This window comes from Amphibalanus amphitrite, unplaced genomic scaffold (genome assembly GCF_019059575.1).
Source record: "Amphibalanus amphitrite isolate SeventyFive unplaced genomic scaffold, NRLGWU_Aamphi_draft 000372F_arrow, whole genome shotgun sequence".
In the NCBI taxonomy this organism is placed as follows: domain Eukaryota; kingdom Metazoa; phylum Arthropoda; class Thecostraca; order Balanomorpha; family Balanidae; genus Amphibalanus; species Amphibalanus amphitrite.
The window spans coordinates 395,433-421,932 of NW_024881866.1; the positions used below are offsets into that span (position 1 = coordinate 395,433).

The 26,500-nt window shown below is 48.0% G+C and overlaps 1 protein-coding gene across 2 annotated transcripts in view; it reads left to right on the top strand.

Moving 5' to 3' along the window:
* The first annotated feature begins 1,037 nt into the window (after nt 1-1,037).
* Nucleotides 1,038-26,500, top strand: part of LOC122389792 (prophage side tail fiber protein homolog StfR-like) — a 108,838-nt gene continuing 83,375 nt past the window's right edge. Inside the window, exon 1 of one of the 2 annotated variants that reach the window (XM_043382190.1) lies at nt 1,038-1,256. In XM_043382190.1, the coding sequence (XP_043238125.1) occupies nt 1,190-1,256 (67 nt within the window). In that variant the 5' untranslated portion in view covers nt 1,038-1,189. The remainder of the gene's footprint in view (nt 1,257-26,500) is intronic. The other variant, XM_043382191.1, reaches the window with a different exon arrangement.

The window sequence follows — 26,500 nt, forward strand, 5'->3', positions numbered from 1 at the left end:
GTGGTCGACCGGGGGACCGGGGTGGCCGTGCTGAGAATCTCCGACCGCACGTACGAAGGATTCACGCTGCGACTACATATAGGTGGAGCTTTTCCAGGGAAGGTGGTTGGGCAAAAAGTCGTCAAACTCACAATTTCCGATTATAAAGTTGAATAAAATGCCACACTGAATCTATTCCTATCATTACAGACATGTTATTTTGCATTAAACAGACATTCCAAAGCTTTTAAATGCGAAACAGATTAATTTGCAAAGCAACAAAGTAAAGTTGGTGGGGCAAAACGCTTATTGGTGGGGCAAAATACCTTCCGCCCCTGTGCGACTAATTGCCAAAATTGGAATCAAGGAAAGACTTAAACATTTAACCCGCGCACCGACGGGGGGCGGATATCCGCCCCCCCCTGAGGTTTTTCGTAGATAGCGGGAAAACCGCGGCGCTAGCACCGCAAAATTTTGTACGACTATTCTCTCATCAATTTTACACATGGTGTGCAGCTTTGAACCTCCTAACTTTTAAGGTCAGGTCATCAGGTCACTTTGAATGACCCAACCTCAAGTCACTTTTTTGCAACTTTGTCACCGTGCCAGAGCTACAGTAGATGTCGGAGGCCTTTGGAAGTCGCAGGATGTTATAAGGTCATTAGTAGCTACAATTTGTTCATCTCGGAATTTTGATATCGATGACCTAAGGTCAGGTCAATAAGGTGAGGTCATGGCCATGACCTCACTGCTGGGGTCCTCAAACTGAATTGAGCAGTTCGCCGAGACGCCACAGCCCGACGCGATACTTTCAAGAGAACAGGGAAGCAATCTTGGAGGAAGGAGTTTAGAGGTGTTAGGAAGTGCGACTGGAACAGACCCTACACCGCTCGGCAGTCTGTACCGCGCCGCGCAGTACCGCAGTGCCGTAGCGCGGTTGGCGGCTTGTCGCCGCTGACATTTACCGCGGCCGTCACACCTGGGTGCGCGACCTTTGGTGACGGGGTGGGCGGGCGGGCGCCCACGGTGTCCCGGATCGGCGCCCTCGGGGTGTCAGCGGTGTCTGTCAGTGGACTCAGCGGGCACAGTGGGGTTCTGCGGTCCGACCGGCCACCTCCGCACAGCGCCGACACAGCGCCGACAGGAGGCGGACCAGCGCGCAGCGGACCGTGCTGCTGACGGACACAGCTGACGGACCGCCGACAGGACCATGACCAGCGCCGCCGGCCTGACCGTGCTGCTCGCCTCTCTGACCCTACTGGGCTCGGCTGTCTCCGGTAAGGAGGAGGCAGGGTAGCGAAGGAGGAGGGAGGGGACGCGGAGGTGCGTAGGCACAATTCTCAGGTGGGGGGGGGGGGGGGGAGGCGTGCGTCTGTGGTCTGTAATGGACCCCCAGCGCCAATGGCTCCCGACCAAGACCGATGGACCACGCAGTCGAAAATCTATGCCAAAGCCATCCGTTTTTTCAGGACTTCTATTTATTTATTTATTTATGGTCGATGATGTTAAACAAATATGACACTGGTATTGCTCTATCAAATAAGAACTCTGATAAACATATGTTGGTTCGATAGTTTTACTCTTTCGTATGTAATTCACTCAGAAACATAATCAATCCACCCATTTCATTTTGTATAGCTCTGCTAGACTGAAAACAAAGCTACTTCTGCTGCTGGCGGGAGGAGGACTGTGGGCAGCTCTCGCCCTCCATAGGGATTTTCTGCCATAGCTCAGCTCTCGCCCTCCATAGGGATTTTCTGCGCTTCTGCTTCTGGCGGGAGGAGGACTGTGGGCAGCTCTCGCCCTCCATAGGGATTTTCTGCCATAGCTCAGCTCTCGCCCTCCATAGGGATTTTCTGCGATAGCTCAGCACACGCTGGCGATCGGGAGCTGAAGCTCTTTATAGTTCTTTATATATAAGTTCTTTATATATATAAGTTCTTTATATATATAAGTTCTTTATATATCTTTAAATAGGCATCTTTAAATATATATCTTGAATAGGCGTCTTTCCTTAGATTAACAGAAATTTCTGAGTATGAGCGGCCGCCGGCCGTGCGAACGCTTTTGCGAGGCTTATATCTCAGCAACCACTTGACCGATTTACATGCGGTATTTTTTTTAGGGTAGCTTCATTCATTCTACCAAGTATTGGACTATTCCCGATGCATGTGGGTGACCCCTTATGCACGTGCCACGTGCAAAACGAAGAAGTGTCACTTTTGTAATAGTTGCAACATCTCGGCAACTACTGGGCCGATTGCGCTGAAAGTTGGCATGTAGGTAGGCCTAGGCACCCACTAGGCAATGCATATCCATGTGCCAGAGTTCGGGTGCTGCTGCACGTGCGCACGTGCAGGGGTCGATTCCAGATCTCGAGAACGGCTGGACCGATTGCGCTCAAATTTGGTACACGGTTACGGAGCAGTTAGTAAGGTGCCGTGCACGAGTCAGTTGGGACCCATTTTGCACGTGCGCACGTGCAGGGTGCCGCTTCCAGATCTCAAGAACGGCTGGGCCGATTGTGCTCAAATTTGGCACATTGCTAGAGACCGGTTAGTAGGGTGCCGTGCACAAGTCGGTTGGAGGTAACCCCTCGCAATTTCGCAGGTGCAAGGCCCACCCTCTCGCTCGCTCCGTTATTCGCCCCAAAAGGCGTTATGCTGGTGTTTACCTACTACTGTTAACGCCAGACCCCTTGAGACCCTAATTTTTCGCGATTATTTTTAAATGCGTGGAGGAATTTCAACCAAGCTCAGGACATGGCCGTTTCAAGACCTGCCGAAACTTTTACAATTTAGATATTTTACCGCCATTTCAATATTCCAGGCACTTGTCATTGACTCGTAATGTTAAATTTCGAGCAAGATTTTCACCCGGTGTGTAGAGGCTATCACCAGTCAGTCTGTGATACGTTATGACGTCAGAGCTAAGCCCCGCCTCTGTGGTCTTGGCCTGCGGCGGTTTCGGGCCGGCGCGCGGTCACTCTCGCTGTGGCAGGGAGCGGGGACGGTCGAACGGTGCCGAAAGCCGGCGGAGTTGTGCGTAGCGTCTTGGCTGACAGTGCCCAGAGAGCGACATTTTTTTTCTAAATAAATTTAGTCCGAACCTTTTGATTGGAAGGATTCACAAGGACAGAGCCACCGCTAAGCGAAGCTTGTTGCGGTGACCCTGCCCTCTACCCTCCGATCGCGCAATTCCGGTTCTATGGTAGAATTTAGAGTCCAAAGTTTAACGTGCGCACATAGCCGCGCACGGCCGGTCCCCTCACTGACTTCGCCTGGCTACGGCCTGCCACCAACCGCAACCATACATACATGACAGGAGGCCCATAAATGTCAAGCGCCCGTCGCGCTTCGAACCCGGACTGTTTTAACCGAGAACGCGTGCTCTCACCACGCGGAGGCCAACGCTCTACCAACTGAGCTACGGGACCGGCTGAGGAGCCATAAATGCTCAATGCGCATTGCTTGTACAATGCTGATATGTTCGCTGATATTTGTTTTATTTTTTATAAGCTGCAAATGACGGGCAGATGGCATATAACTGACATAAGGTTAGGAAATATTCACCTGTATTTAAAGCCTATGGCGTTGCAGATAATGCGATAATGGGATCTCGGATGTCATCAAGTAGCTCCTGATTTGTACATCGCTATGCAACCATCGAACAACGCAATAATAAGTTAATTGCCTTCGCTTCACATCATAAGGCTCGCTCGTATTTCAAACAGATAGGGGAGAGTGGGGAAAGATGCCCAGGGTTTTACTATGTCAGATTTTATTCGAAAATGACGATCGGAAAGCAAAAACTTGGAGTTTCAACGGAAGCCGACATCATTTTTCTCCAAAAATATCACACTTTCGTGCCTGAAATATGATAATTTTTTTTGCTATTAAGCATTTCCCTGAAGAAGTGAAAGGGGGCATCTTACCCCACAGGGTGGGAAAGACGCCCCCTGGCGTTGGGTAAGATGCCCCCTGCACTATAAGTGACATAAATGGGCACGTGAATCGCCTGAACGAATCAGCAGTCCCTTCGAGCCTGCAGTAGACACCAAACGTCATCGTAAGGGCCCCCAAAAGTAGTCGTAAGGGGCTTCAGAGGTCATCGTTAGGGCCATCATAGTCCAGCGCGGCCAAACAAGCCTCCGTGGTGGCGTTCAGAGACCACTGTGAGGCCCTTGTAGGTCTTCATGATGCTTGAGGGCCCTCGAGCCCATCGTGTTGACCCCAGATGCCAGCGCGGCCCGTGGAGCCAACGTGGGAGCCCTCAAAGGATGTCGTGAGGGGCCCTGGAGCCAATAATGGGGCCCACAGAGGCCGTCGTGAGGGCTCTCAGAGTCAGATGCCGCCCAAAAAGTCGTTGTATGGGCCGAGAGACCGGCATGGGGAGCACCCGACCGTACTGGACTCTCAATAGTCCCAGATCGGCTTTTGTCTCTAATCACAAGTATGTAATAAATGATTTGACGGGATGCTTGAAGGACAGCCTACGAATTTAGGGGGGCGTCTTTCCCCATCAGGACAGGGGGCATCTTACCCCAAGGTACCGAAGTAACATTAAATCAGTACAATTTGTTAGCCATAAAACTACACCCTGAAATAAATTGTTTGGGACACAGTACACGCATGTTAATGTATCACGACTATAGCAAGGGACGCAAAAATTATCTACCTTCTTTGATATTTACAATGTTTTGACACCAAAATATTTTTTGAAAGCAGCAAATAAAAAACATGCAATCACCAGCCAGCCGCTGCCCAACTGAGCTTCGCAAATTTTTGTGCAGTTAACAAGGCAGGCTTCCGCTTTACGCTAAGAACATTAATTTCCAGGTTCGATTCTTTGTTTCGCCGCTAGAGGGGGTGGGGCGTCTTTCCCACCCTGGGCATCTTACCCCACTCTCCCCTACCCTACATCGAAAATCGTATTTGTTAATTGTTAGGAATCGTTAACGTTTGTTCGAAGCACGTGTGAGTAGTAGGTTGAGGAGTGATGGTCCTCTTGGTCCTATATACAAGAGTCAACAAGAGCATAACATTTACTTGACCGTCTGCTGCAATTGATTCATAGCACGTGAAGCGTCAGCGAAATTCATAGTCCTTTACAGATGGCAGGGGTGTCGTTCGTACAGAGGTCGCTGATGGGCACAGGTCAATGCCGCAGTCGTGGGCGGAGCCTAATGTCATATGACGTAGAAAGCCTCTATCCAGGATGGAAAAACAGTTAACATTACGAGTCAATGACAAGTGCCACAAATATTCAAGTGACAACAAAATGTATTTGAAGAAAAAGTTTCGGCAGGTCTTGAAACATCTACTTTCTAAATATGGTTAAAATTATTCCACGCATTTACAAATAATCGCGAAAAAATAGGGTCTCAAGGGGTCTGGCGTTAACAGTAAACGATGTTTGAGAGTGTTTAGGACATTCGTCCAAAACAGGCGCATTTCAATTTTCTTCCATTGATTTATAATGGAGAGGTCGCAAAATTTACTTGAACTTACGTCACAGTTATCAAAATTCCAGATGTACATTTTATTGATACTGTTACTCTGATCAATCGCTGAAAGTTTCAAAGCGATCGCTTGGTCAGGGTAGCTACAGCGAGCCTATGAACGTTTTCTGAGGTAATGCCACTTGACGTGACCTGGTGACCTGACCTTGAACGACCCGGGTCTGAAATTTTCGCAACATGTGCGGAAAAGATGTATGAACAGCCAACAGGTTTACCAAAAACGGCGCGCGAGAAGCTTAAAGGGGGCGTGAAAACGCCCCTCAGCACGGCGCGGGTTTAAAACAAAGCCCATAAGAACTGCACTTAACCTGGGTGCCACGGGACGCCTCGGCGGGTTGACATGCGGTTTGCCCTTTTCGATGGCGGTCGGCCTGTCACCCGGCCGGCCCACGCGGCCGGCTCTGACGTCACGGCCGTGCCGACTGACCGGTGACAGGCGCTCCCCGGCCGCTGCACACTGACCCAGGCGCGCTCCCCGGCCGCTGCACACTGGGCGGGTGAATCGGGAGGCGGAGGGGGGGGGGGGGGGTCAGTGTAGCGTGGCTGCCGGCCGTCGGGGACAAAAACTGTGCGCAGTGTGTGTGAGAATCAGAACTTTGGCTGATAGTTCTACCCTGACGACTTTCGATTGTCTCCATTTTGCCGCTTCTCGGAGTTGGTTTTTGCCGATCACTGTGGATGGTCTGCACCTCGGTTTCAGGAGTTGATTTGGTCTTGACGACGGAGATATAGGTAAGTTAGGACTGAAATATGTGTCGGAGAACGTAAGCTACCTAGGTACCCATGCAAAAAGTCACTCTGGCGTGAGATTCGAATCCATCCCTTCTACCCCGTAATTCATTACTCTCCAGGCATCTGGGTGACCGTATGGTGGCACGTGTCTGCCGGAGACAGGCTTTTGACTGGCATACCAATCATAGCAAGATGGAAGTCGGAGCGTTTACCATTCTCCCTTCATACTCTGTTTCACATAAGGTCAGCTGTGCGGGAACTATTATCTGACTCACACCTATCCGTGCTTCTATCCTCAGGATACTGAAATCCTTCTCCTCCACGCCACAATCCCTTCCGGGCTGGACAGGCAACTTTATCTCATGCGGGCTGCTCCCTTGGAGCGGCACCGCTGCTCCCGAGGGAGCTGCACCCCGTAGCCGGGTGCAGAGAGTGCTTGGGGGGCTGGTCGGCTTGTCCTATGGACGGGCTCAGCCCCGGCGACTCTCTAGGGTGCCTGCCCAGACCAATGTCTCCCCCTAATTCCTATCATCCTTCCGGCTCTGCAATGGTCTTGTCGACCGAAAGGGCCTAACCCAACAAAACAAACAAACAATTATCTGACTCTGCTCATCTGATGCCTATTTACCTCTTGACATGTCTTTTCATGACATAGATCAATCTAGGGTACCCTCGAATCTAGGGCCTGTTCCAGTCGCACTTCCTAACACCTGGTGTTAGGAAGTGCGACTGGAACAGACCCCTAGTTTTCTCACCAGTTTTAGGCCATTAACCCGCGGCCCATTGGGGTCTGCGTATAACGCGCCCTACTGGGGGGGGGGGGGGTTCTTAATAGCCCCCTCTCCAACTCCGAAACTACTGGGCCGATCGTCAAAATTCAAACGGCGTCTGATAGCCCCGGAAGAACTGTCGAACTAAACGTAATTTCATTAACCTCGAGGTCACCGATGACACCACAGCTCAGGTCAAGTCAAAGTAAAAATTACCAATGTTTGGCTTGTTCACATTTTGGGCTCTGGCCGCTGGCTTACAAGTCAGATCAGGCTCATTTTTGGTTTACACATTAGTGAACAGATGCTTCAGATATCCTGAGGGTACCAAACTACCTGAGGGCTCTGGCCATGGGTTGAGAATTGTCAAAATGTCAGGGGTGCTTTCACTAGCGGATCCAGGGCTTCAGCGCGGGGCACACTAGGGAGGGAGCCAAATATAAGGTACCCCCAAATCCTGTTTTCTCATCGGATTTAGGCCACTTATTTTTCGTCACAGCCCGGGCGCGATGATTTTTTTGAAAACTAAAAAAAAAAATTGTAGGCCACCTGACGGGCTTTTTCTTTCGGCACCTGAAGCCTCTCTGGGCCCTAAGCCTCTCTGGGCCCTATGTGGGGCCATTGGAAGTCAGGTTAAGGGGTGACCCACAGAGGTACACGTGACCACACGGTGCTGACTGCCGACACTCCGCAGGAGATCGTTTAGGGCCTCAGAAACTCGTCTTTTCTGTCAGAGGCCATCAGAGATTTGCGCGGGCCCTAAAAGATCTGCGCGGACCTTCGGAGACCTGCGCAACATTTGCCCTCAAAGGTTCACGTGGGGCCCCTAGAGCTCGACGTAGGGCCCCTTGACATGGGTGTGGCCCTCAAAGACGGCTGAAGAGACCCTTAAAGATATGTGGATCTTTAGATTCATGCGTCTGGTGATTGACTTGGGTTCTGAATGGTTCTGAATGTTATCGGGGAGCTACAGGGTAATCAAGAAAGAATGACATAAAGTAAGCCCCCACGGGAGACACGCAACCTATATTTTTGCACATAAACAACACACCGTTAGATTGAAAAATGTTGGACATTTGACATCACACAAACGGAAGTCAATTGTGACACTTTGTTTGCCTACAGGAGGTGCTCGAAGTTCCCTAAGCTTTTCCGCGCGGCAGAGCTCGGCCATAACTTCCACTCCGTACGCCTTCTTGATATGAATCAGGCATCAGCTTCTGTGGATTCGTCGGTGACCAGGAAACTGTATTCTTTTTATTGGGTGCTGGCTGTTAGTATAAACCACTTTTCGGCACTCCAGAGCACCCGTCCGAATCATTCTTTCCGCTTGACTAAGCCAGAATTTGCACACTTTCAGTCTCGAGACAATGCTGTCAGAGGAGAGGACGGTCTTTAGGATCGGACGGTATGATTTCCAGTTCAGTTTCTGGCGGTAATTTGTCCATACATTTCAAAAAGACATTCCCATGTCTCCTGAAGCCATGCGAACGTGGATATTGTGTTGATTTTGTAGAATTGCTACCAGTATAACGCCTTTTAAGGCGACTAACGGAGCGAGCGAGAGAGTGGGCCTTGCACGTGCGAAATTGCGAGGGGGTACCCCCAACTGACTTGTGTACGGCACCCTAATAACCGGTCTCTAGCGATGAGCCAAATTTGAGCACAATCGGCCCAGCCGTTCTCGAGATCTGGAAGCGGCACCCTGCACGTGCGCACGTGCAAAATGGGTCCCAACTGACTTGTGCACGGCACCCTACTAACCGGTCCCTAACTGTGTACCAAATTTGAGCGCAATCGGTCGAGCCGTTCTCGAGATCTGGAAACGACCCCTGCACGTGCGCACGTGCAGCAGCACCCCAACTCTGGCACATGGATATGCAGTGCCTAGTGGGTGCCTACCTACATGCCAACTCTCAGCGCAATCGGCCCAGTAGTTACCGAGATATTGCAACAATTACAAAACTGACACCTCTTCGTTTTGCACGTGGCACGTGCATAAGGCTCACCCACATGCATCGGGAATAGTCCAATACTTGGTAGAAGGAATGAAGCAACCCTACAAAAATTACCGCATGTAAATCGGTCAAGTGGTTGCTGAGATATAAGCCTCGCAAAAGCGTCCGCACGGCCGGCCGGCCGGCCGCTCATACTCAGAAATTTCCGTTAATCTAAGGAAAGACTACGCTCGCTTCGCTCGCTCCGTAATAAACTCTCCACCTCTGTAGGAATCAGCAAGCACCCAGCACCCCTGGCAGGGGTGTCGATTTGTGAAAATGGTTGGGGGTGCCCAGAGCTTTAACCCTCGCCTGTATGCATTGGGGGGGGGGGGGTCGAACGGACCCCCCCCTCGGTTTTTCGCGAATAACTCGCGTAAAAAGCGGCCGATCACGACGAAACTTTCAGTACTGCCCTCGCGTTGATCAATTTTACACCTACCCTTGAAATTTCATGACCCTGACCCAAATGACCTTTGACCTGTGACCTATTTTTCGAGACCATGTTTGGCCGGAATCGCGATTTGGCGTATGTCGGCTCGCATTAGCCGTGCGTTTGCAGTCTTTTCGTGGTTTCAAGCGTTCAAACATGTGATATGATGTTGCTCACATGCAATAGGGTGGGTTTCAAGGTCACCTAAAGGTCAGGTCAGGTCATTGACCTTTGATGACCATTGACCTTTGATGACCTCGTTTCACTTTTTCGAGTTTTACATGTTTCTAAGCTAGTTTTTGGAGCTGAATTCGAATTTAGCAACCATATGAACATTTACGAAGTAGTTTTGGTGCCTTTGTAACATGTGACGAAGCTATCGGAGGCGGTTGACACCTTATACGAATACCCGGCAGGACCCCTACTGGTTGACCTGACCCGTCCTGACCCCACCTGGCCTAAATGCATGACGACATCTTTGTGATCAAAACTAACATAATAATCGTGATCAGCACCCCGAAAAAAAACCATAGCAGCCACACTTTACGACGTTCTAACAGGTCCCGATTTTCCCTTTTTTGGGTCATTGACCTGACCTGGAAGGTCAACCAATGACCTAGGACCTTAACACGCGCACCGACGGGGGGGGGCGGATATCCGCCCCCTGAGGTTTTTACGAAATTTGGTACGACTATTCTCTCATCAACTTTACACATGGTGTGCAAGTTTGAACCTCCTAACTTTTAAGGTCAGGTCACCAGGTCACTTTGAATGACCCAACCTCAAGTCACTTTTTTGCAACTTTGTCACCGTGCCAGAGCTACAGTAGATGTCGGAGGCCTTTGGAAGTCGCAGGATGTTATAAGGTCATTAGTAGCTACAATTTGTTTATCTCGGAATTTTGATATCGATGACCTAAGGTCAGGTCAATTTCTCGACCTCCCCATTATAAGTCAATGGGGGAAAAATCAACTCCCTGTTTTTACCACTAAAACGGGTAGGAATGACCCCATAAACCATAGGGGAAGTTGGGGCAATGCCGGAGTTGGGGCAAAGCCGAAATTCGAGATATTTCGAAAACCGTAAGACATCGATGCCACCTGTTAGTGATGCTCTGAAGCTTAAGTGACTACAATTATCGCATGTTTGTTACGAGTCGTCATTCGGAATACTTCGGCTGTGAGGGCGCCAAGAGCGTTTTCAAGGTACGCGTTCCTAGTGTACTACATGTGCCTTTGAAGCTGCATTTCTTACTCATTATGCTACCGTTTGTCTGACCAATTCGGTCAAGTAATCTTCAGCATGTCTTTGCATAAGTGTGCTGCCTATTTGAAATTTATACGGCACGTTGAAAAGTTATGGGCCTGCAAATGAAAGTATGGCTGGCTGGGGTAATGCCGAAAACGTGCAATTACGCACGTTAAAGCACACTACGTGGACTTAACTGCTGTAGAATAGCAACGCGAATTTTTAGTCACACAAATTACACTTTCAACCGACACAACGGCCTGTTACCTATAAGGAATTATTTACCTGGCATTTTCTTATTATATCACACAATTATAACTTCCAGTGTGCACCAACCGTCCTCAAGCTCTTAAAACGCGTGTCAATTTTGATAAATTCTGGATAAAGTTTGAGATAAAGTGGCAAAACATCAATGTCGGCATTCCCCGTAGATCATTTCTCCCACTTTCGGCTTTCCCCGCAGTCCGGGGCAACGCCGAAAAAGTCAATTCTTTGATATTTTTAGTTTGTGCGCTTAACGGTATGCGAATTCATCAAATGCGCCTGGTATGTTTGAAAGGCAAAAGACTGGCCTCTCGAATGACGCCAACAAGAATAGCTTATGTTGTCTACCTTGCGTGCTACGGGCGTCAGAAAAAAAGTATTCGGCGTTCCCCCAACTTCCCCTACATGACTTCATATACGATCAACCTTCACTGTCTTGAGGTCTGTTTTGCTGTTGGGCAGCTGTAAGGTCATGTGACGTCATCAAAGGTCACCAAAGATTTTTTTGCCAATAACTCCGTACAGGGACAAGATACAGCCGCGCGGATGGTCTCATTGTGTTCAGCTCGTCAAGGCGCATCGAATGATATGCATGATGACCTCGAGGTCACGTGATCTGAGGTCAACCTTTGACCTTGACCTTTCGAGGTCAACATATATATCATTCGATACGGATTGACGAAAGGATCACGATGCTGCCCTTAGTTTGTTCCTACCTTGACTAGTTCGAAAGTTATTCGAGAAAAACTCTCCATGTCTAGCGCCGCCATTTTGACTTTTTTACCCCTGTGACGTCATCTTTGACCTGACCTGAAAATGACCTTTGTAAAAATTGTAGACCTTGTCCGTGCGTATCCGATGCCATTTACCGCTTGTCGCTATCTTGCTTCGTTCTCGAGATCTCAGGGGGGGGGCCCCCCCGTCGGTATGAAGTTGGCGCAGCCGCAGACCCCCGTCGGTGCGCGTGTTAAAATTGGGTATCATCGGCTTCCTTTCGTCACGGGAAACACGCTCGTTTTTTCTCCGCGAAGCTCTAGCTCAATCAGGGGCGAACGGCAACGGGGGGGTCAACGGACCCCCCCATACGTTCGCGGCTGGAAAACACCAATACGGGCGAGGGTTAAGGCAGACCTCATATGCTATTCTTTTAGATAAAACTGCATTGTGTTAGTATCAGGGCCTCGGATAACATGCTGCCCACCCAGTAGCGATTTTTGCCCACCCAGTGGAGTGTGTTTGCCCACACAGTAAAGACGGAGACGGAGCAGTTTTACCCGCGCTGGGCCGGTGCTCAGCGCCTTCCGCGCCGGGCTGGGGGTGTGTGTCTGGAGTCTGAACACCCCCGTCTAACTCGGCCCCTGGGCCACGTAGCGACATGCGGTAGGCGGCATTGAAAAGACAGTTAAAATGAAGAGAATACTTGGTGTATATAAGGTCAGGTCAAAGCTCAGGTGACCAGAGGCCAAAAAAGGTCAAGTTTGGATTGTTTGAACAATTTTCGAAAACCTGGCGCATAATTTGGGAACTAATAGAGCTGCAGCGCCGCGGAAAAGCGCATTCGATAGCTCTTTCAACGCTCTTTCGCCAAAAAATTCCTCAGATTTGACGTCAGGTCAATGGCTTAGCATAAACTCTCCAGAGGGCAAAAACCCCAACAATAGCCACTTATGAATTTTTTGTTCTGCCATAGCTTTTTACTCGAAAAAGTCGTGACATTTATTTTGCCAGCCATCATGTTCTTCTTACCAAGACGCGTTGAATAAACTATAGTTTGACCTTGAACTTTCATTTTGAAATTTGACCCCGGGTCAAGGTCAAGACCTGACCGGAAAAGGTTATGTCAGTCGATCCGTTCAGTCGATCATCGCTCTAGCATGCGCCTACCAGAAGTTATTAACGAAAAACTGTTAGGCTCCCTTTTGTGACCTAAGATGACCTCAGGGATATAAGGAAGGGTCACGTCATTTTCACGTCGGGTGTCATTTTCCAGTTCAGTGTGTCGTGTTGAATTGTTAATAGGTGTTCGGAAGTGTTCAGAATGGTGTCCGTTCAGAAAAAAAACGCATTTTAATTCCCTTCCATTGACACTGGTGATAGATGTCGGACTTTCGTCCCCGTCTTGAGGTGAGATGTTCGTTTGTCTGGCCTAACAGTGATGCCAGTACCAACTTTGGTTGTGGGTGCTCAGAGCCCCTTGGGGGTTGCCCAACTCAGCATTGAGGGTGCCCGGGCACACTTAAAAGTACACAAATCGACACCTATGAGTCCCCTGGCCGCCCTACACTCTGGAATTTTTCCTACCTTCACTTCAGCTTTTACCCCAAATCAGCTCAAGAAGTCGCGAAGCGACTTAGATAGACCCTTGGGCCTTCAGGGATAGACCCTTGCCGCCTCGTGCGTTTCGCTGCGCCTATTTGTTCGCGAGTTATCGGCTGGGGGCGTTGAACACCCCCCCCCCCCCCGGCAAACGGCTGGTGGGGAAATACTCCAGCAACTGCCGGGTTAATCTGACGCATTTTTTCTTTGTCATTTGATCGTCATTTTATTTCTTACTTTTTTGCCCAATCTAAAAAAAAATCATTAATACTTTTTCTCCAAATTTTTGACCTTTTATGACCATTAGTAAGACATTGTGCGTCACTACGTTGATAATTCTCGCCCTAAAGTATAACAACAATATCCATTCAGTAATAGCAGTATTCAAAACATGTTCAAAATGCCTCGCGATATCGATAACATTACGAAAGACTTAGGCGACTTATAACATACTTGCAATGATGACGTCACACACGCGTGACGTGACGTGACCTCGTCATTTCTGAGTTACTGTATGATGCACGAAAGACACTGGTATACCTATGCAAAGTTTCATCGCAGTCGGTCTACGCATTAACAAGTTATGGGCAAAACATTTTTTTCGCGTTGACCCCCGGCCATCCGTGAGGCCGTTTCCAACCATAGTGCGTCGGTGCGCGTGTTAACACCTACCCTGAAAATTGCATGACCCTGACCAAAATGACCTTTGGTCTGTGACCAGTTTTTTAGAGCCCATTACAGGCCAGAACGTGCATTCGACGTGTCAGGTCTCATTAACCGTTCGTTTCTAGACTTGTGATTAGAAACATCCCAACATGTGAAATTGTGTTTGGTCCCTTGTATCTTATTTGGCCGGGACCAGCGCAGGAACGTGGCCAGTGCCTTCAGGGCTGCTTAACTACAAATTTGCCGATCTGCGGAGCGCATGGAGCCGATCTAGCCAGGTTGAAAACCACTAGGAATGACATTGCGGCACATCTAATCTTAACCCTAGAACGCCTAGGGGGGGTTGTATCAACCCCCCCCCCTGAGGTTTTTTTCGAAGTGCACGCTAAACGGCTTGTCGTAGCGAGCTGAAATTTTCAATACCCTCTGGGGCAACCTTTGCGCATCTTTTGCCGAAAAAAAATTGATCGGGTCATGTCAGGTCACGGAGTTATGACGTCATAAGAGGTACAGCCTCCGGCCGACAGTTACCAAACGTGTGCGCCGAATCCCTAGGTTTTCTGCCGGTGATACCCACATTGTTTGATGGATCATGATGAAACTTCCCATGCATGTTGGGGCAAGCATTGGCTATCGTGTGGTGCAAGAAAATTGACCGGGTCAGGTCAGGTCACGGAGTTATGACGTCACAAGAGGAACAGCGTCCGGTACTATTTTTGAAAAGCGCCCGAACCACTATTTTGCTAATTCTTGTCACCTCAATGGGAATATGCAGCAATATTAGCTTCTATAGGGAGCAAATGGACCTCCCAAATCCAAAAATACAATCAGATTTCAAAAATTTAAATTTTGATTTTTCGAATTTCTGCCGCCGACTGTGACCTTGCCGACTTCCGGCGCTCCCAACGCGCCATTTTTAGAGCTAGGGAAACGACATACATACCAAACGATAGAAAATTGATCAAGGAACACGATAGTGAAGGTTTCAAGTCGATATCTCCCACCGTTTTGCCGCAATCGCCGCCGAAAGTTGAAAAAGTCTATTTTTCCGAAAATTTGACCTTTGACCGGTCAAAAGTAGGTCAAATGTTGACCTAGGACCAAAAAATATACCACCAATCGCGAGATCTCGTTGAGAGCAATCCGTTGGTTTTTTCCGCTAAGCTATACGACCTTCCGTTTCGAAACGCCAGGGGGGGGGGGGTCGTAACAACCCCCCCCCCCCTGGTCGTTCGTGTTATGAGAAATGGCCTGGTCGTGCGAGGGCTAAAGGTTTCCGCGCCCCTAGAATATCTGCTGTTTAGCTGCCGGTTTCCGGTCACATGGCCTAAAGGCGAGGTCACTAGCGATGGAAATGGAAACACGTTGAACATGCTAGTGAGAAAGATTCACGTTCATTTTAAATCTGTGCATTGTCGCTTAATAGTTTAATACCTATACCGACCGTTTTCATGAGGCTAATTTCTCTCTCTCTCTTTCTCTCTCTCTCTCTCTCTCTCTCTCTCTCTCTCTCTCTCTCTCTCTCTCTCTCTCTCTCTCTCTCTCGCTCTCTCGCCCTCTCGCTCTCTCTGTCTCTGTTCTGTCTCTGTCTCTGTCTCTGTCTCGTCGGGAAGCCAACTCTGGTCATCCCATGGAGCACTTCGCATAATCTCCTCTCTCTCTTCTCTCTCTTGCTCTCTCGCTCTCTCGCTCTCTCTTCTCTCTCTCTCTCTCTCTCTCTCTCTCTCTCTCTCTCTCTCTCTCTCTCTCTCTCTCTCTCTCTCTCTCTCTCTCTCTCTCTATCTCTCTCTTATACCAAAAGCTCCATAAAAGCTAACGACAAAAACTTCAAGGCAGGTCTAGACCCTTCCGACTATTGGGTCATTAAACTGACTTGGAAGGTCAACGTATGACCTATGGTCAACGAATGACCTATGATCTATAAATTGGGTATCAGGGGCGCGGGAACTACTTTCCGACTGGGGGGGGGGGGGGCACACCATAATAGAGATTAACCTAGGGTACCCCCAAATCTAGTTTTCTCACCGATTTTAGGCCACTTATTTTTCACCCCTCGGCTTTTTCAACAAAAAAAGAAAACATTTGCAAAAAAAGTGTGGTATTCCGTCTCAAAGCTGTGGGGGCACCGCCCCCACGGCCCCAGAGTTGGGGGGGGGGGCAAGCTGCCCCCACTGCCCCCCCGGCTCCCGCGCCTATGTTGGGTATCATCGGCTTCCTTTCGTCACGTGCAACATGCTCCTTCTTTTCAAGAAGATCTACTTTGATCAAAAGCCGATCAACTGTGGGGTCTGATCCATCCCTGCCCAAACGTTAGCGCCTGCGAAAACGCCGATATGGGTGCGAGTTCCTATGGGATATTCCTATATGAACAATGATATTTTTTGCTTTTTTAACGGCTCACTTCGATTTTGTTCTAAAAATAACGCAAAAAATATCAGCTTACAGTGACGTTACTTAAACTTTTACGCCTGGTTTCCTTTTAATGATACAGCAATTTCATTCATGCAACATATTTATTGGTCAGTTTTGTGAAAAAGTTTTGGAAATATAGTGCAGCAGAAAACAAAACTTTGTTGTGAAACGACCTCCAGCCTCAGGAGGTCACGGTTTACCCGATCACCCCGTTGCACAGTGGGCGATCCGGCCGGTGTAGCCTCGCGAAACCTATCGGCATTCATAACATCCATGTTTTTGAAGCTAGAACCACAATATTTAGGAGCAACCTTCTTGAATATCTAATGAGCATATGTTATAAATAAGGACTATCTCTTAAAGGATTTATGCTCTGTGGCGAGCTTGCAATTTGCCTAATTGCTGTTCGAATAACGCATGAATACTTTTGAGGGTAGGTCGAAATTTATGACGATATGAGCTGGGTAGGACATTGAAATGGTGTGTACTTCCATAGAAAATTGCTTCCAAACCAATTTTTTATTCAAACGATCATGCCCTACCAATTTATACATATCATGAAACAGCGTAAATCTCGCCCGGCAAGGCCCCATTTCATAACGTGACCCAAGCAGCGGGTTTGGTTTTTGGTAAATAACTTCGCAAAAATGGCCGCAGAACCACGATTTTGACATCGCCGTGTTCGCCCTGCTCAGGCGCGTCGAATGGTATACTTTTGTTTAGGTGAGGCCACCGTAAGGTCAACCTGGCCTTGACCTCGAGTCAAGGTCAGGTCAGAGGTCTTCAAATCACGAAGTTGGTCGAAGGAGGTCATATCGCATATCATTCGATTCGGCAGGTCTTACGGAGTCCATTGGTGACCTTGTCGACTCTCTAGCTCAATTTGATTGGGAGTTATTGACGAAAAACTCGTATGACCCTAGTGACGTCATAAATGACGTCATGCAAGGTCAACAATGCAAAAATGCAGCATCAGATCTTGCAAGGAGTGCATGAAGTAACGATTCCATGTATTTGAGACAATTGAATATCATTCCTGGCGCCAAAATAACAGTTTTCATATTTCCCCATTGACTTATAGGTGAGGTCACGTGACCAACCTGACTTTATGTGACATTTAGGAAAAATCTGAGATATACAAGTTGTAAGACCTCTGAAGGACAATAAGTCCTGCAAGTCTCACCTCCCTGTGAAAGTTACTCTGGCACTGAGAGCGTTGCAAGGTTGCGACATCTGAGGATCGTGCAGAGGTTCATTTATGACGTCATAGGTCAGTGACCTGACCTGACTTGAAAGTGCGGCTGGTGTCACAAGATCCAGCGTGCATCAAAGGTCAGGTATGCCAGGTTGCAGCTCTCTATTGCCTGGGTGTTTTGAGCTATCGCGAAAACACCCTTTGGGGCATTTACCACTTGTGCTCAAGTGCACCAAGCCACGGCCAACCCTTAGAAGAAAAAAAGTGTCTGGATGCTAGGGCTGCAAGTTGCTGCAAATTTTCACTGGCTCCCCTAATAGATAGTGTCTTAGTGCATGCGATACAGCATTATTTTCAGTTCATCCTCGTAAAACTTTTTTTGCTGGGCTTGGTTAATTCAGTGAACGTAATGTTCAGTGGTAGAAAAAAAATATAAAAAGTTAACCTAATTATAAGACATTTTGAACTGATTTTGTCTGCTTGCATTCTATGGCGGAATCGTCTAAACACCTAAATCTCACTTTCCATGCAAAATGGATGCTCAACACCTAGCAATTTCATCTTTCCGCAAAATATTCAAAGAGCGTAAAAATCGGCTGTGATTATCCCCCTTATGAAGTGTTACGGAACGCTGTCTTTAACGATACTTTTGTCTACGAAAAAATGTCTCCTGAGCCATGCAAATGCACTAATCGTAATCTTTGATGAATTTTCTGTCGACTAGTATGCGTTGTTTTCCAATTTTCGGAAAAAAGTGTTTTTGAGGTTTCGCGAGGCTAGACCGGCCCGATCGCCTACCGTGCGTTGGGGGGTGGGCAATAAAACCCCCCCTGCGTATTTTCCTGAATAGCAAGAAAACGGCGGCGCGCAGCCCCGCTAAATTTTCAGTAGCTTGCCGCAAATCAATTTGACACCTTCGCACAAAATCTCAAGTCTTATGTAGGTTACCTTAGGTCAGGAGATATTGAGGTCAAACTGAGGTCATGTTCGAGCAAAAATGAGGAAAAACATGAAATCTCGAAACGCTCCTAAAAGCTACAATTAACAAGCAATTTCAAAACTATCTATCTGGTCGAGTAGACTGCGTAGAGGAAAGAAGGCGCTACAAAACTGCAATCTGGGATTTTCAAACTTTTGAGATTTTGACCCCACAAATAAAAAATTGTTCTGTTATAAAATAGCAAAAAACAAACACAAAAGTTTTTTCGAATTCAAAAAACGGAATATATATAATAGTCCCTGCTTTCTTTGATCTACATCACAAATTGTAGATCGATACCTCTTTTTTTGGCCAAGTTTTAGCGAAAAAAAAAACGTTCAAAATTGATGACGTCAATTTCTAACTCAATTTTGAGCAATTCTAGACCACGTAACGCAAAACAAAGATCACCATTAGCCTTCCCGTGACGAGCTACATCGAATCGATGCCCATTTTATGCAAAAATATCAAATTAGAAATTTGACCAAATGTTACCTGACCTTTACCTGACCTTCACCAGAACATAGCCTTAACTGGCCCAAAAGGCTGCCTGACCCACATAATCGCATTTTAATGTAAAATGGACCAGAAAACATGCATCACATGATAGTTATTTTCATATTGTGACCCTCAGTGACCTGACCTCTGTGACCTGACCTGGTATCAGTGACCCCAAATAGCAAAATATGTGTTTGACGAACAATTCCCCATCGAAAATTGTCATTCATCAATTCCTTATCGATGAATGACATACATTTTACTCGATTTTACAACACATTTCTTTAAATGCCTGTAAGCGGTGAAAATTCGACATTTGACCTGACCTGTGACGTCATCGGTTTGACTGAGGTCAATGAAACTGAGCCAAAATGTATTTCCTCGTTGGGGCCATCCAACACCGTTTGCTGCTTGTCGCTATTTTGCGTGGTTCTCGAGATCTTAGGGGGGAGGGCAAAATACTCCCCCCCCCAATCAGTGGCGGATCTAGGATTTGAGTTTAGGGGGGGGGGGCAAACATTGCGCCGCCAGGCAAGTCGGCGAGAATTTCAAACATCCAGTCTTAGGGACAAAAAAAAAACGAGCTACCCCTATTTTTCTCCTCGGATTTCGGGAATGACCCTTTTTTATTTTTTACATTTTTGTCAGTCCGGCCAAGCCAGGGCAGCGCAAAAAAATTTGCAGCCACCCTGACTCCGGGAGATAGTTAGCCCGCGCCGGGCCGGGGGTGTTTGAACACCCCCTTGCGGTTTTTCGCAGATATCTCAAAAACGGCGGCGCTCCGCGCCGCCGTTTTTGGCACACCTGTTTGTGCATCTTTTCCGCACATGTTGTGAAAATTTCAGACCCAGGTCACCTTAGGTCAGGTCACCAGGTCACGCCAAGTGACCTCACCTCAGAAAAAATAAGAATGCTCGTCATAGCTACACCGACTGAACGATTGCCTTGAAACTTTCAGGGATTGATTAGAGCAACACTATCTATAAAAAAGTATATCTCGGAATTTTGATATCGGTGACCTAAGGTCAGGTCAATTTTGCGGTCTCTCCATTATAAGTCAATGGGAGAAAAGTGAAAAGCGTCTGTTTTGCACGAACGCTACTCTAGACACTCTCAAACATCGAGATGTAGGTAAAATAGACACACTGAACCAGAAAATGGCAACTGTGACCCCTCGTTATGTCCCCGAGGTCATCTCAGGTCACGAACAGAATCTAACAGTTTTTCGATGCTAACTTCTGATAGAGGAGCGCTAGAGCGCTGAAAACGCCTTAGATGTGTTCGGCTCGACGTTGCGGATCAGCTGATATGCAACATGACCTTTTCCGGTCAGGTCATGACCCTGACCTGATGTCAAATTTTCAAGTTGACCTTTCAAGGTCAAATTATAGTTCATTCGACGCGTCTTGACGAGAGGAACACGATGCTGGCAGTAATGTCATAGCTCTTTTGAGTCAAAAGTTATTGCCGAAAAACCGTTTTTCGTAAAAACGGCTATTTTTGGAGTTTTTGCCCTCTGGAGGCTAAACTGTTGACCTGAGGTCAAATCTGAGAACATTACTCAGAAAGGTCTGTAAAAGGGCTATCGAATGCGCTTTTTTGCGGCGCTGTAGCTCTATCGGTTCCCGAGATAGCCGTTGGCAGTTTCCAAAATGTTGAAATAGTCAACATTTTACCTTTGGTGACCTCTGGTGACCTGACCTTTGTTCTGACCCAAAAAATGACTGAAGTGTTTTCGTCCTTATTTTTGACGTTCTTTCGATTGCCGCTTACCGCGTGTCGCTACGTGGCCCAGGAGCCGAGTTAAAAGGGGGGTGTTCAAACACCCCCCGCGGCCCGGCGCGGAATCTCAGAGCACCGGCCCGGCGCGGGTTAGAGAATAGCTCACCGGCGCTATGGACGGTCCGTCCTCTACCTCCCGCATCACCTCGGCAAGACCTCGTCCGAAAGGTTCGCCCGCGCCGGTTCTCAAGGGCTTCTGTATCCGGAGACCGATAAGGGTCGCAGCAGCAGGTTCATGTGTAAATGCCCACGACCAAAGGCCACATCAGCGTACCTGCGATACTATACGCAGTCAGGGTTGCCACGTAGTTAAACGTATTAACAGTTGTTTCCGGTAATAGAAAATGAGATCAGTCGATTAAGAATCCCAACAAGAAATAGACGAAGAACAGCGCATTTGTTTTCGGTCCTGCATTTATTGATGCAAATACAATGAACATTCCTTAACTTTGGGACTAAACTTCGCGAGCTAGCAAAATTATACAGTGTTACTTTCGAGAGGAGATAAACGATGCTTCTACAGACTACATAGGACCACAGCGCAACAGCCAACGGAATCACACTGAACAGCGTTAAGTTCCCACAACATACTGAGCTTCTCCAACACCTCGCAAACCAAAAGCTCTGACTGAGCCGTTCTGTGTTTGTCCCCGTTAGATAACGGTATGGCTCATGAAAAAGCCGCGATTGGTAATCTTCTTTACGTTATTCCTCTCAGAAACCTATCTCGCACTTCATGCATACACATATGCAGCTCTTGTAGAGACTCTCGGACTTTGGCACCCTTTTGGCACCCCCTTTGGAAATGGCTGTATCCGCCTCTGGACATAACTAATGTAGCCACAGTGGAAATGCTAGGTACTAATGGATATTTAGACCCACCAATATTTTTTCAGCTCCTACACCCATGCTATCTAGCAATAAAATATTATGCAAACACTTCCCATGCAAACCCACCACTGTCCAACCGCTCACCAGTGTGGTGACCCCTGACCCCACTGGAGTGACAGGCGTCTGACGGTCTGCTGTTGACGGTTTGTTTACTTGGTTCAAGGTTTCAATAAATCGCGTTATTTTTTTCTTTTTGGTAGCAGTAGCAGTAGTAGCACTGCTGATGGATGATGGACTGACATTCATGGGGCGGAGGACTTTTTATCAGCTCACAACTTAATATCACGAATATGACAACCTTCTAGTCCTCCATTTATTTCACATTTTCTTTTCAAACACCATATTTTTAGCATTCAAGTTGTAGTTTTTTTAGGGGGGGGGGGGCAAAAAGATATGTTTGCCCAGAGGTTTTCCGTTTAGGGGGGGCAATTGCCCATTTTGCCCCAACGTAGATCCGCCACTGCCCCCAATGGGACCGATACTTGGAAGACCCTAACGGGGCGCGGGTTAAATGACAGAACTGGTCCCAAGAAATAACATTACAGTCGTCTCCCGGCCTTAATGGTAGGTAAGCGGCTAAAACTTTGAACGACTACCTTATGGATCGGCACGCTGCCGGCTCACTCCGCCCGCTGGCTACGGGTGGCCTTGGCCGTTCGATGCCGATTGGCCAACGGCCGAGGTCGTGCGCTGGTCAGCACGCAGAGAGGACGAAACGCGGTACTGCACATTGTGAGTGACCTCTGACCTTTCCCCGTCCCCTGACCGCATGCCGTGTCGCCGGCCCAGACGATAGAAACCGGTTCTAGTCTCTACGCAGGCTGCCACTCTGACCCTTCCCTCCCCACTTTACTACATTTGTGTCGTAGTACGCACTCGCGAGTAACTGGGCGGAGCAAATGGTCACCGATACAGAGGCGGAACTGGTTGCCCTCCCGCTCGCCGAGTGACCTACCGCTAAAACCCGCGAGACCTGTACATGGATTATTGAGGGGGGGGGTCTGTACCCCACACCAAAATTATTGGGGGGGGGGGGGGTCCGGACCCCCCCCCCCGACCCCCCTGTGGCGGAGCCCCTAGCTATAACCGAAAGCGGGAATATTCACTCCATTCGGGGCACCCCGGAGTCCAATCTCTGTGACCGCCACTGAACAGAGAGTTCTAAACCTACGCACGTGTGTACTACGCCGTAGTAAAGTGGCATTGCTGGACCCTCCAGTAGAGTGTAGCCATTGATGATCGGAATACCAGCATCGACCAATAGGGGCTCTTTCTCTGACAGGCGAGAAGCAGGAGGGCAGAGGTGGGGAGGGGTTGACCGCGGGGCTACTGGCCGGCGCAGTGGGAGGGGTGGGTGGAGGTATAGGGTGACAGGGACGCCAGCCGCAGGGCACAGCGAGCTTTGACTTCAGGCGTGCGGGAGCGGTATGTCTGATGCCATTTTGCGAAGCAGACGGCGTGTCACGTGAGAGCTTTGACTGAAATGACTTTTAAGGCTCCAGTTTCAAAGATACTCGTAAAAGAGATAAGCGGTTTGGAATCAAAAGATACCGTCTCAGATTTACCATACACCACAACTATTTTTATTTTAAAACTTTGATATTTTCAATTGATATTTTCAATTGATATTTTCATAACATTAGCCTATCAACATGTTTAACCTGCGACCGCCTGGGGGGGGTCGGATCCGACCCCCTATCGTTTTTCTTGAATATCTCATGAACCGCTTACGCTATCAACTTGAAACTTGGCATACCTTCGTCCCATCCATTTGACGTCTCCCGTGTAATTTTTACAATTTTTTTTTGCAAAACATTTTGAGATATATCGATTTTAGTGATGTAACTACATGGCGTTTTCAGTCGAAAAGTGGTAAATGTTCCAAAAATCACCAAAAATCAAGGTTTAAAGCAAATTGCAAATTAGGGACATGAATAGACGCAGCTTAACGAGTTCTTTAAAATGGCTATCTCGGATTTTCCATACAATGCGTTTTTCACCCCCAAAAATTCAAAAAACTATATTTTTGGAAAACAGCTAATAAAATCCAAAATTTTGAGAATTTCCAAAAAACGGAATACATGTCATAGAGCTCTATTACAACATTAGATGTGCCAATTTTCAACTTTCTATCTTGATTTTTGACCCCCAAATTGTAAAAAATAGCTCCAACATGCATAGGGCATGGTGACGTCATAAGCATTTTCGTGAATTAGAGGCACTTCTGAACAGCGCATGTGAAAACAAATAGCACCACTAGATTCCTGGGACAAAGCTCGTCTAGAAAAGTCCATTGTTATGTCAAAAATAAAAAGTTGAAAAATTGACTTTTTTCTTAGCCCTCGTTTAGTTTATCTATAGTATAAAAGATTTGTATGCTTTTAATGCACACTTATCACCAGAAAAGTGACTTGGGGTCACATATAACCATTACCATCGGATTCGGCGTGAAAAATAAGCCATAAAACATGTGTCGCACGCCCATGTAGCAGAAAGTGAAAACCGTGACCTTTCGTGACCTGACCTGACCTTGACGCGTACTTAGTATGACCCCTATACTATACGCACATGGTACCCTCACTAGGTCTTTGAGGTCATTTTTGGTGAGTTTCGAGCAGCAGCTGTCGATTCCGATGTCCGTAAGCCTAATCATGCAAAACCCCAGAATTTGACCTTTGACCCGATCTTGACCCGAAAACTGGCCTCAATTTTAAAATCTTGAGAGTGCTTTGGGAAGGTCTCGTAGAGACCTTTCGAACGCCGCCTCGCGGGGCTCGATACGACCATTGGTTCTCGAGATAACAGGGGTGGGGGCCGTCGGATCCGACCCCCCCCCCAGGCTGTCGTGGGTACGGAAATAGCCCAGGCGGTACCGGGTTAATTTCGGAACACCTGTATATACAAATTCTTTAAAATATTTTTGCATGGCTTCAAATGTCCGGTCCGGCGAACCTTTTCGCTCAGTTTAGGGCCTCAGCAGTACGGTCATGGCCTGTATCATGAGATGCACGCTGTAGCAAAATCTTACGCCAGCGGTAGGAGTAAAACTGCTGTATGACGGAGGCACTGGTGTCTGACAATTGGGTGGAAAGTGGAAACGGTTTGGAGGCCGGCCAGAGGTCATGCTCGTATCGCTCACCCTTGACCCCGTCCATCGCCTCTGGCGAGTACTCAACGGGGCGCTCATTGGCTTATTGGTCTGCTGATGCTCATTCATGGAGCGCCAATCACAGTCAGCTCAGTGAGCGTATCGCGTATGAAATCGCAAGGAGCATGATACCGCTGTAGCATTTTACTTCGAAGGGGCCATCTGTATAGACGACATTGCCAGTTAATGGGGGGGGGGGGGGAGATTCGGGATCTCAACTACTTCCACCGTTCGTTCGAATTCATCAAAACAAAGAAGAAAGAACGTTGAAGCATATAACCATAGTGTTATAAATAACTTTAACTAGTAACTTTAACTATAAATAGCTATAACTATAAAGTCAAGAAGCCAATAATTTTCGCCAATAATAGTTGTGACCTCATTTGAAATGAGATGTGGCCTGTCACCTCGTGCCACCCGCTCTAAAGTGTATAATTATAAGGACGCTGATTTTACTGGTCTGCGTAGAGCTCTTAGTCTGATGCCATGGAATATTTTAGACTGTTTGGATGTTGATAGCGCCGTTGATGTGTTTTATGACCTTGTATTTGCGGCTATCACTGATCATGTGCCTCTGATCGAACTGCGCCAGAGGTATCCCCCGTGGTTCGACCGATCTGTACGCGCTCTGCTCCGGGATAAAGAGATAGCTCACAAACGTAAGAAGCTGAACCCGACAGCTGAGAACGTCGCTGCTCATGCTCAGGCTAGATCCGACTTTAAGCACCAGTCACACCTCAAGTATAGGGAATATCTGCTTGGCTTAGTACGCGACTTTAAAGACAATCCAAAACGCCACTGGTCGTTAATAAAATCACTGAAATCATCTTCACATGTTTCACCGGTGCTAGTATCAGACGGCTCTGTTTTTAAAGGCGATGGACAACGCGCTAACTGTCTGAACGCATGTTTCGCTAGAAAGTTTTGTGACCCCCGTGTCGACGCACTGCCTACTCCGCCGGAGCTGAACGCTCCTGGACTGGACGAGTTCACTGTCCCACGAGGGTGGATAGCTACGCTCCTGCGAGAGCTGAGCTCACACAAGGCGTGCGGCCCCGATGGGCTCAGTGCTAGAATTTTGCACGAGTGTGCGGTGGAATTGGCAACCCCTCTGGAGATCATTTGTTCTGTTTCTGTCAGGTCAGGGGTATTTCCTGCGGCCTGGAAACAGGCTAACGTGATTCCCGTCTATAAGAAGGGCTCCAGAAAGAGTCCCGACAACTATAGGCTTGTGTCGCTGTTACCGATCTGTGGAAAGATTTTGGAAAAGGTGGTTTCGGAGAGCTTGTTACCCGCCTGCTTACCTGCCCTGCCATCCTCCCAACACGGCTTCCTTCCAAACCGATCCTGCGTCTCCAACCTATCCTGTTTCCTTGATCACTGCTGGTCCTCGATTGCGAGAGGAAAGCAGACTGACGCAGTCTATACTGACTATTCTTCAGCTTTCACAAGCGTGAACCACACCCTACTCCTGCACAAGCTGCATGACTCTTTTGGCATATCTGGTGTCGCCTACGACTGGCTCTGCTCCTATCTCAGGAACCGGACACAGCGAGTAGTCCTCAATGGGAAACGCTCACAGTGGATTCCTGTCCAGTCGGGCGTCCCAGAGGGCAGCATCCTGGGCCCCTTACTGTTTGCGTGCTATGTGGCCGATATACCTCACCAT